The sequence below is a fragment of the Gopherus flavomarginatus genome, chromosome 18 (genome assembly GCF_025201925.1).
Source record: "Gopherus flavomarginatus isolate rGopFla2 chromosome 18, rGopFla2.mat.asm, whole genome shotgun sequence".
Lineage (NCBI taxonomy): Eukaryota > Metazoa > Chordata > Testudines > Testudinidae > Gopherus > Gopherus flavomarginatus.
Genome location: NC_066634.1, coordinates 4095729 through 4107120, shown reverse-complemented (window position 1 = coordinate 4107120; position 11392 = coordinate 4095729). Strand labels below are relative to the sequence as shown.

General features: G+C 57.2%; 1 protein-coding gene across 1 annotated transcript; it reads left to right on the top strand.

Moving 5' to 3' along the window:
* The first annotated feature begins 5330 nt into the window (after positions 1-5330).
* LOC127036664 (galactoside alpha-(1,2)-fucosyltransferase 2-like) lies at positions 5331-8640 on the top strand. Its single transcript, XM_050927763.1, has 2 exons — positions 5331-6044; positions 7340-8640. Exons 1-2 carry the CDS (start codon positions 5840-5842, stop codon positions 8398-8400), a joined length of 1266 nt encoding a protein of 421 aa, XP_050783720.1. The 5' UTR covers positions 5331-5839; the 3' UTR covers positions 8401-8640.
* Positions 8641-11392: the final 2752 nt, after the last annotated feature.

Sequence of the window (11392 nt, the reverse complement as noted above, 5' to 3'; positions counted from 1 at the left end):
CGGCTGAAGACCTAGACAACAGCCCTAAACAAAGTAAGAAGCATCCACCCTAAAAAGAAAAGGACAAAAGAATAACAGAAGGAAGATCAAAGCCCAGGTTCAAAGCTGAAAGTCAGGCCTGCAATTGACAGGTGATCAGTCCAAACCCAGAGGCAGCGTGACACAGCAAGACCTATGGACTTTGAATCCAAACTGAAAGCCTATAAAAAAGAAGGGTGAGATGAGAGACTTTGGGTAACATTCTGCTGCCAACGTGGAAGGACATCGGTGCAGGCCCAGCAGAGACCCAGCTCGTCCTTGCACCCGGCTTTCCTGGCCAGTTACCGCCACGAGCTACCAACCCAAGCTGCAAACTCGAGCCACGAACTCAAGCGATCTTCAGGACTGGTAACTGTGCAGCAGCTGCAGAACATCTGATGGGTGTGTGTGTGCAAGTGTGTGTGTGTGTGTATAGGTATTAGGTATAATGTGTGTGTATAAGAATTAAGATATTAGTTATTGATCATAAATCAAATTGTTATAATAAATGTAGCATCTTTGTCTTGCCCCCTGAAAAGATCCTGTGTCGTTTTGTCTGTACAACAGTCCTGCAGGAAGCAGGGGGTCAGCAGAGGGTGCGCTCCTCTGCCACCAGGGCTGGGTTTTAGGGACCTGGCCGGGGGGGGAGGTTCTGTCCTCTGACCCCATGAACTGAGCTGCCTGGTTCTCAGCCCTCCCCGACCACAGGCCTCTCTCTGCCCCTACTTGGTGCTTTAAAAGGTCAATTCCTCAAAATTTGAAATAATTATGAACCAGATCAGCCAGGAGGGAGAAATAAATCAGAAAAACAGGAATGACAGATCGGATTTGTCTAGGAACATTTTCCTAGATCCTCAAAAACCAGGCCATACTGGTGACAAACTGAACTGGTTTAGAGGGGACACTGAGTCGCCTATAAAAAAAGAGCAAATTGGAAGTAAGGGGAAACTGATAGTAATGAATATCGGAAGTGAAGAATTGTAGAAAATTGATAAGGGAAGCCATGGGAGACAAGGAGAACTCTATAGCCACCAGAGTTAAGGACAATAAGGAGCATTTTAAGTATCCTAGGAACAAAAAGAACCCTTCCAACGGTGTTGGTCCATTACTAGATGGAAATGGAAGAATTATCACTAATAACGAAGAAAGGCAATAAATATTTCTGCTCTGTATCTGGTGGGAAAAGCACCTGATGCAGTCTCATCAGATAGTGATGCTGTCATGGACTCACAGGTTGTGTCCATTCTTGGCCCCATGCTGTCCATGGGGTGCCCCTTTTGGTGCGACAGCCCTTCTCGGGGGTCTGCTCTCTCTCGGGGTCAGGCACCTCCACCTCCTGGAGCTGCACCGCTCTGAGCCTTAGCACGTCTGTCTCTGCCGTGGGCCCCCTCAGGGAGTCCCCTCGCTCCGGACCCCCAGGGCCTCCACCCCCCGAAGGGGCTGATGCCCCCCGCCCTGTTCTCTAGCCCGGAGCCACTCTCCGCCGCGTAACACAGGAGGGTTATTGAGCGTTGAACCCAGCACAGGAAACTCTCCAGCCTCAGGCCTGGCTCCACTCAACCCAGCACGTCCTAGTCTCCCTGCACCCAGGTGGGCTCTGCCCGTCCGTGACAATGTTCCAGACAGCATGTGAGCAATGGCTGCTCTACCCATAAAGACCTGCGTCATGCATGGCCATGTGACTGCAAACGCCATCTTGCGGCTGTGATTTTCCACAGTAAGCACAAAGGGGGGTCCTTCCACATGGCAGAGGATATAAAAAGCCCTGGAATCCCCTCCATCTTGTCTTCACTCCTGCTTCTGACCTCCGGAGGAGCTTTGCTACCAACTGAAGCTCTCAGCAAAGGACTGAACGCCCCATCCAAGCTAGGATGTTTGTACTCCAGAGACTTGAGGGGTTTAAATCAGCCGTAATCCCATCAAGCCTGAAACAAGCTTGAACTAAGAACTTTGCAATTGTTGGACGTTTTTGATCATGTGACCAATCTGAGCTCTCATCTGTGCAGGACGTCTTTCTTTTTCTGAATAAACCTTTAGATTTTCTATTCTAAAGGATTGGCAACAGCGTGATTTGTGGATAAGGTCTGACTTGTCCATTGACCTGGGGCTGGGCTTGGTCCTTTGGGATCGGGAGAGACGTTTTTCTTTTACTGGGGCGTTGGTTTCCAGAACCATTCGTCTCCATAAGGAGCGGTGCTGGTGGTAATACAAGGGAACTGGAGTGTCTGAGGGAATTGCTTGCGTGACTTCTGGTTAGCCAGTGAGATGAGACCGAAGTCCTCTCTGGCTGGCTGGTTTGTTTTGCCTTAATAGGAAAGGAACATGATCTTCAGGCTGTGACTGCCGTGCTCAAAACAATTTGACTTGAATTTCCCAGAATCTCAGGGCTGGAAGGTATCTAGTCCAACCCCCTGCTCAAAGCAGGGCTAAGCCCCAGAGAGATTTTTACCCCAGTTCCCTAAATGGCCCCCCTCAAGGATTGAACTCACAGCCCTGGGTTTGGCAGGCCAATGCTCCAACCACTGAGCTCTCCCTCTACTTACTAATTGAGACTCTCGGTTGTGTCCTGTCAACCCTAATAATCAATGATTGAAACTTGCAAAAGCTGCTCTGTTACACCATCGCAACTGTTTAGTGGCAGATTCTCCGCCAGCTGGGCTGGTTTTGCGCAAGAAATCATACGGTGCAGTTCTGGGGCCTAGAACCGTGTTTCTTGAATGCAGCCACCACCGTGTCCAAGGCCTGGGCAACAGTGTGCCCTTGTTGCCAAGAAGGCCAATGGCATTTTGGGCTGTATAAGTCAGGGCATTGCCAGCAGATCAAGGGACCTGATCATTCCCCTCTATTCGGCATTGATGAGGCCTCATCCAGATACTGTGTCCAGTTTTGGGCCCCACACTACAAGAAGGATGTGGACAAATTGGAGAGAGTCCAGCAAAGGGCAACAAAAATGATCAGGGGGCTGGAGCACATGACTTATCAGGAGAGGCTGAGGGAACTGGGATTGTTTAGTCTGTGGAAGAGAAGAAGGAGGGGGGATTTGATAGCTGCTTTCAGCTACCTGAAAGGGGTTCCAAAGAGGATGGAGCTCGGCTGTTGCTGCAGAATAGCTGGTCCCAAGGGCGGCGAGATACCCCGCACCGGTGTTTGCACTGACGGGCCGCGGGAGGCAGGGACAGAGCTGGGTCCGGGCTTATACTCGCCTGGAGCCTCGCTCACTGTTTACAGTTCCTGTAGCTGCCGGAGCTCAACAGCTCTGGGTTAGGCGCTCCAAACGGTCCTGTCTGGCTTTGGGACATATTAATTCAACCCCACTCCCCTCCCAGAGCTGGGGACAGAACCCAGGAGTCCTGGCTCCCAGCCCCCCTGCTCTAACCACTAGACACCACTCCCCTCCCAGAGCGGAGAACCCAGGAGTCCTGGCTCCCAGCCCCCTGCTCTAACCACTAGACCCCACTCCCCTCCCAGAGCGGAGAACCCAGGAGTCCTGGATCCCGGCCCCCCCTGCTCTAACCACTAGACCCCACTCCCCTCCCAGAGCGGAGAACCCAGGAGTCCTGGCTCCCAGCTCCCCCTGCTCTAACCACTAGACCCCACTCCCCTCCCAGAGTTGGGGAGAGAACCCAAGAGTCCTGGCTCCCAGCCCCCCCCCCACTCTAACGACTAGATCCCACTCCCCTCCCAGAGTTGGGGAGAGACCCCAGGAGTCCTAGCCCCCAACCCCCCCCCCCGCTCTAACTGTGGTAGTAAGATTTGATGTTTGTATTTTGTGTAACTCAAGATAAAGGATAATAATGTTCTATGTATTCAATGTATCCGTGTATGGTAGGATTGGATTGGACGCTGGCGGCCACCCTGGAAAAACCATGGAGCAGGTCCTCAAGGAATCAATGTTGAGGCACTTAGAGGAGAGGAAAGTGATCAGGAACAGTCAGCATGGATTCACCAAGGGCAAGTCATGCCTGACTAACCTAACTGCCTTCTATGAGGAGATAACTGGCTCTGTGGATGAGGGGAAAGCAGTGGACGTGTTATTCCTTGACTTTAGCAAAGCTTTTGATACGGTGTCCCACAGTATTCTTGCCAGGAAGTTAAAGAAGTATGGGCTGGATGATTGGACTGTAAGGTGGATAAAAAGCTGGCTAGATCGTCGGGCTCAGCGGGCAGTGATCAACAGCTCCATGTCTAGTTGGCAGCCGGTTACAAGCAGAGTGCCCCAGGGGTCGGTCCTGGGGCTGGTTTTGTTCAATATCATGATCAGTGATCTGGAGGGTGGCGTGGGCTGCACCCTCAGCAGGTTTGCAGATGACACTAAACTGGGAGGAGTGGTAGATACGCTGGAGGGTGGGGATAGGATACAGAGGGACCTAGACAAATTAGAGGATTGGGCCGAAAGAAACCTGATGAGATTCAACAAGGACAAGTGCAGAGTCCTGCACTTAGGACAGAAGAATCCCATGCACTGTTACAGACTAGGGACTGAGTGGCTAGGCAGCAGTTCTGCAGAAAAGGACCTGGGGTTACAGTGGACGAGAAGCTGGATATGAGTCAGCAGGTTGCCCTTGTTGCCAAGAAGGCCAAAGGCATTTTGGGCTGTATAAGTCGGGGCATTGCCAGCAGATCAAGGGATCTGATCATTCCCCTCTATTCGGCATTGGTGAGGCCTCATCCAGATACTGTGTCCAGTTTTGGGCCCCACACTACAAGAAGGATGTGGACAAATTGGAGAGAGTCCGGCAAAGGGCAACAAAAATGATCAGGGGGCTGGAGCACATGACTTATCAGGAGAGGCTGAGGGAACTGGGATTGTTTAGTCTGTGGAAGAGAAGAAGGAGGGGGGATTTGATCGCTGCTTTCAGCCACCTGAAGGGGGGTCCAAAGAGGCTGGAGCTCGGCTGTTCTCAGTGGGGGCAGATGACAGAACAAGGAGTAATGGTCTCGAGGTGCAGTGGGGGAGGTTTAGGTTGGATATTAGGAAAAACTTTTTCCCTAGGAGGGTGGTGAAGCAGTGGACTGGGTTCCCTAGGGAGGTGGTGGAATCTCCTTCCTTAGAGGTTTGTAAGTCAGGTTGACAAAGCCCTGGCTGGGATGATTGAGTTGGGATTGGTCCCGCTTTGAGCAGGGGGTTGGACTAGAACCTCCTGAGATCCCTTCCAAGCCTGATCTTCTATGATTCTAAGGAACGACGCTGGGTCACTGGAAAAGACGCATCAGCCAGGCTGCCTGTGTCTGAACTGCTCTTGAGGCAGGAACAGACCAGAACGGTCCTTACGGCGGATTATGGCCCCCTTTGGTTTTAGGAGAACTTTTCATGACAGTGTTGGCTGTAAGATCTTGTCTCTTATCTGCATTGCAAGCGAAGTTGGGTAAGGTTCTTTTGTAACCCCTTTAGTGACCACATAACCCTTTGTAAACTGTAATCCTGGCTGAAATTCTCTGTACCCCTCTTTGGGGTGAGGAGCAAAGGACGTGTGCGTGGTTCGAGGAGGTGTGTGAAAAGCCATCGCAGATGCCCAGATGGTCAAGAAGAAGTGAGCGACTGGGAGAGATGGCAGGACAAATCCGTTGTGTCTGATGCTAAACGAGGTAGCAACATTGGCGGCCTCAGAGGTGAGGCAAACACCCCCGAAGGCGAGACAAGAAATAAGCCCCGGCCCCCTGGAGCCAGCCCTGCTAGTGAGGCTGGCACCCTGGGCCCGAGACAGGAGCTGGGGCCTGAACCCCGACCGTGAAGTGGCGCGAGCCCAGAGATAATGAGGCGACTTTTGGTCCCTCCTTTGCGGCCAGACGCGTCCCAGCTCCACTCGCCCGAGAGAGGCCAATGACTGCAGCCGGCGCTCTGGAGCCGGTGGAGGAACCCAGCCGTGGTCAGGAAACGCGTCAGCCGGGCATCCCCACGTGTGCGGCTCCGGGTCTGAATGTCGGGGGGCCTGGAGGTGCCCGGACCCTGCTGGGATGCGGGACACCCCCTGTCTGCACTGAGCGGGGCTGCGAAAAGCACCAAGAAACCTCCCCGGCGAATGGGGGTGAGTAACATCCCCCCCTACCAGTGGTGATACTTCCTCACATCTAGCTCCCGCCCGGGCGCTGGCTCAGGAAGCTGTGGCAGGATGTCACCCCTGCAGAGCAGCTCACTCGCGCGGCAGCCGGCGACCTGACCCGGGGAACAGAGATGGGGACGGGGCCCCGAGAGCTGGGGGAGGAGGGTTGGAGCCCAGCGTCCGGCGGGTGTGAAGGGGAGTCACCCCATTGCCAGAACCGGGGCGAGAACCCAGAAGTCCTGGCTCCCAGCCCCCCCTGCTCTGAGTGCAGTGGGACCGGGGCGTGGGGTGCTGACGCTGGCCTGGGTCGACTTCCCCAAACCGTCCGTCCGGGGGTGGTGAGATGCCTGGTGCAGCTGGGTCCACGGATCCAGGGCTGGGACCTCGGCCGCAGGCCCGGGGGGAGGGCAGCGGGCGTCACCCTGGCTCAGCCCCCAGATCCCTCCGGACCCCAGACTCCCTGGCCCGGCCCAGCTCCGCTTCACTCCTGTCCTGCCCTTCGGCTTGGAAACCTCCCTCCTGGCCCCACACTCTTCTGTCAGGGGCTACTTCCTTCCACCTCTTCTGCCTCTATTTCCCCCCTCCCTGCGTCCCCTCCCCCATTTCCCTTCTCCTCCCCCTCCATTTCCACTCTCCCTGTTCCCTCCCCTCCCCTTGCCCTCAATCTTCACCTTCCTCCCATCTCCCCCTCCCCTCCCCTCCCTCTCCATTTCCACCCTCCCTCCATCCTCTCCCCCTGCAGTCATGGCAGCCCCCTCCTGCCCCAGTGACCCCCCTTCCCCACCACGGCTCACCAGGACTCCTGGGTTCTCACCCCAGCTCTGGGAGCGGAGTGGGAGCTAGAGATTAGAGAATGGAGCAGGCTGGGAGCCAGGACTCCTGGGCTCTCTCTGAGCAGGGGGGGCTGCGGATCAGGCCTCAGGGGCACCAGCAGAGCAGGCAGGGCTGGGGCGGGGGGACATTGTTGCTCTGACTGTTCTCGCCTGCCCCTGGCTTGGATTGTGGTTGAAGGGGCCGATCCGGAGTCAAGCGGTGGCTCTGTTCCCCCCGACAACATGTGTCCTCCTGGAGCTTGGGTCACCTGCCCCCGTGGCTGGGATGGGGGGGGCAGCATGGGGGCAGGGCTCTGATGGCAGTCAGAGGCCTTTTGGGAACACAGATAACTGGGTCAGGAAGAGCCCCTCCCCCTTCTCCTCTAACCACCCCCCCATCCATCACGCTCCTTTCCTCCCACTCCATCCCCCTCCCCCATTTCCCTTCTATTCATCCCTCTCCCCCAGGCTGGGATCTCCTTCCCTCATCACCACTGGGAGCCATGACTGCCCCGGACTCCTGGGTCCCCTTCCGGCAGCACCGCCAGCTCAGCCTCTACCTGCTGGCCATCATGACCTTCTCCTTCCTCATCCACCTACGCAGCCGGTTCCTTACCACAAGACAGAGTCTCTCCTCCCTGAACACAACGAAGGGGTCCCCAGCCACGGAGCGGGGCATGTGGACCGTGAACTCTGCCGGGCGCCTGGGGAACCAGATGGGGGAATACGCCACCCTCTACGCCCTGGCCAAGATGAACGGACGCCAAGCCTACATCCTCCCGGAGATGCACCAGCAGCTGGCACCGCTCTTCCGCATCACCCTGCCCGTGCTCTCCAGCGACATGGTCCAGAACATCCCGTGGAAGGATTATGAGCTCCACGACTGGATGTCGGAGGAGTACAGGCACATCGAGGGAAAATACGTCCGGCTGACTGGCTACCCCTGCTCCTGGACCTTCTACCACCACCTCCGGCAGGAGATCCTCCAGGAATTCTCCTTCCATGACCATGTCAAGGAGGAGGCCAACCGGTACCTGGCCGGGCTGCGTGGGCAGCGCCGGAACGTGACCTACGTGGGTGTGCACGTCCGGAGGGGGGACTACGTCTGGGTAATGCCCCAGGTCTGGAAGGGGGTGGTGGCGGACAAGGCCTACCTGGAGAAGGCCATGGGCTACTTCCGGGCCAAGTACCAGGAGCCGGTCTTCGTGGTGACCAGCAACGGGATGGAGTGGTGCCGGGAGAACATCGATGCCTCGCGGGGGGACGTGTATTTCTCCGGGGATGGGAAGGAGTCGTCGCCAGGGAGGGACTTTGCTCTCTTGGCCCATTGCAACCACACGATCATGACCATCGGGACCTTCGGCATCTGGGCTGGTTACCTGGCTGGGGGAAAGACCATCTACTTGGCCAACTACACCCTCCCCGATTCCCCCTTCCTCAAGATCTTCAAGGCTGCGGCCGCCTTCCTGCCCGAGTGGATTGGGATTGACGCCGATCTCTCCCCGCTGCAAAGTGGGGCAACCAGCTAAAGGAGCTCAGCCGGGATCACGTGATGAAAGCAGCCATGAGTCAGAGGCGCTTTGTCCCATCCCAAGCAGGTGGCAGAGGAGCATCTTCAAAGACGTATCGTTCTTAACGGCCCAGCCGGACTGACAGCTGCTGGGTGTTCCCCAGGGGAAACCCGTTGGTCACTGTTACAGAGTCAATATTCCTGACTTCAGATACAGGCCTGGTACGTTCACACAAGTAACATAATCCTATTCTGCCAATCGTCACCTTTCTAATGATACCTCACATGCTGGCTCTTGCACAAACTAGATCATGGTGAGGCTATAATGATATTGGAGCAATTCTATGGAGAATATGGGGTGTGGTGTCACCGGGTCTGGGAGGTTAGAGCGAGGGGGGCTAGCAGCCAGGACGCCTGGGTTCTGTCCCCGGCTCTGGGATGGAAGTGGGGTCTAGTGGTGAGGTTATGCTTATTAGAAGAACACAGGGTCTTTTTCGGGGGAAAAGGCGACACGCCGTGTTTACTGAAAATACAGCACTTAGCCTGTGCCTTCAATCTCTCACACACACAGGCGGGTCCTGCACGTGCTCCTGTAGTTCCCAGCCTGTCATAGCTCGAGTCAATCTAATGGCCAGTTAGACTGAGCACGAGGGAGAAGCTGGGCTCCATCGGTCACGAGCCGATGCTCTGAGGCTTTGCAGGCCTGACCGGGGCTGCCTAGAGAGGGGAGCAAGTGGGGCAATTTGCCCCGGGCCCCACAGGGGCCCCCACGAGAGTTTTTTGGGGGCCCTGAAGTGGGGTCCTTCACTCGCTCCGGGGCTCCAGAAAACTCTCGCGGGGCCTGGGCCCCTGGAGCTTCTTCCAGTCTGGGTCTTCGGCGGCAATTTGGCGGTGGGACGTCCTTCCGCTTCAAGACCCGCCACCGAAGTGCCCTGAAGACCCACGGTGGGGGGGTCCTTCCACTCCGAGACCCGCCGCCAAAGTGCCCCAAAGACCCACAGCGGGGGCGGTCCTTCCGCTCTCGGACCCACTGCCGAAGTGCCCTGAAGACCCGTGGCGGTGGGGGTCCTTCCGCTCTGGGACCCGCTGCCGAAGTGCCCCAAAGACCGACGGCAGGGGGGTCCTTCTGCTCCGGGACCCGCTGCCGAAGTTCCCCAAAGACCCACGGTGGGGGGGGTCCTTCCGCTCTGGGACCCGCCACTGAAGTGCCCCGAAGACCCACGGTAGGGGGGTCCTTCCGCTCTGGAACCCACTGCCGAAGTGCCTCAAAGACCCCCGGCGGGAGGGTCCTTCCGCTCCAGGACCCGCCGCCCAAGTGCCTCGAAGACCTGCGGCGGGGGGGGGGTCCTCTCGCTCTGGGACCCGCTGCCGAAGTGCCTCAAAGACCCACAGTGAGGGGGGTCCTTTCACTCCGGGACTCGCTGCCGAAGTTCTCCAAAGACCCATGGCGGGGGGGTCCTTCCGCTCTGGGACCCGCCAGTGGCGCAGCCAGGTTCTAACATCAGGGGGAACGAACACATAAAAAAAGGCGCCACCCGACATATCAAATTACACCTCCAGCTCGATATAACACGCCCTGATATAACACAAAGTCGGGTATAACGGGACAAAGCAGTGCTCCGGGGGGCTGCGCACGCCCCCGGTGGGACAGCCCCTCTCATCTCTCCTGAGGTGGCTGCTCTGCAATCTGTGGCCCCTGGAAGCAGGCAGCACACAGGAGTAGGGGCGGGGGGCAGAGTCCCCCGTATGAGAGAGACAATCGGACAGAGGTGGGCAGGGTCTGCTGGGGATTCGCATGGGGGAGAGGGGGTGGGGGGCTGCACTGGGAGACTCTCCGACGCAGCACCCAGCCACGCTGGCTCTCTGCGTCATGAGGCACTCGGGAAAAAGGAGGCAGCAAGAGAGAGAGGCCGAGGCGGAAGTGGGTCTGTGAGTCCCTGATCTCGCAGAGTCTCGGCGCTACAGGCCCCCAGCCCCCAGGTGCTGGGCTGCAGTACAAGCTAGAGGGGCTGATACAGAGAAGTCAGGACCAGTCAGAGCACTTCCCATGTCAACATGAAAACTCACTCCTGGAAAGCTGGGTGAGGTAATGCGCGGGGTGGGGGGGAAATGTATCTCAAGGTGGGTGAGGTAAGATGTTTTATTGCACCAGCTTCTGTCGGTGGGAGAGACGAGCTTTTGAGCCTTCACAGAACTCTTCTTCAGGAAGAAGAACGAACTCCATGAAAGCTCCAAACGCTTCTTTCTCTCACCAACAAAAGTTGCTCCAATAAAGGCCAGTACCTCACCCACCTTGTGCCTCTAAGTTCCTGGGAACAACAGGGCTACTCCAGTAGCGTAGCTAGTGGGGTGCAGGGGAAGCAGCTGCTTCCCCTCAGCACATTTTCAAAAAGGCTGCTCCTTAGGTGGGGTTCCCAGGGTGCCGGGAGTGGGGCCCACGCTCCGCTCTGAAGCTGGGCCTGCCCGGCTTCCCCCAGCCTGCTGCACACCCCGATCAGCTGGGTCTCCCAGCAGGTGGGAGACAGCTGATCCCGCAGCAGGGAGGGGAAGAACTGAGCTCCAGCAAGCTGGGCTCCTGCAGGCAGGCTTTGCTGGCTTCCCCATGTGTGCTGCATAAACCCTGCCCCCTCCCTGCCTCACCGATTAGGTGTCTCCCCGCAGGAGGGAGACAGGCAGCTAATCAGCGAGGGGAGGGGGAGATAACTGGGCTCCAGGGGAGGAGGAGAGGCTGGGGCCTTGGGGAAGAAGGGAGTCGGTCGGGGCATGTCCCTATAGGGGGCAGGGGCACCGGCACCCTCCAGTCAACTGTTTATGGGGCCCGTGGGGGCCCACGAGCCATCAGCTGTTTGGCAGGGGCAGTAGGGTAGCTGGCTAGGGGATCGCGAGTGCTCGCTGTGTCTGATGGCCAAAAAACAGCTAATCAGCGAGGGGAACTGCTCCTGGAGCAAGGGGCTGAGCAGCTGAGAGACCCCACCTGCTTCTCGCGGCACTGTGGCAGGGGTGCTTTCTCT

Coding starts and splice junctions, on each gene's coding strand:
- LOC127036664 (XM_050927763.1), top strand. CDS start 5,840: ATGACTGCAGCCGGCGCTCTGGAGCCGGTGGAGGAACCCAGCCGTGGT. Junction 6,045..7,339: donor AACCTCCCCGGCGAATGGGG/GTGAGTAACATC, acceptor CCTCTCCCCCAG/GCTGGGATCTCCTTCCCTCA.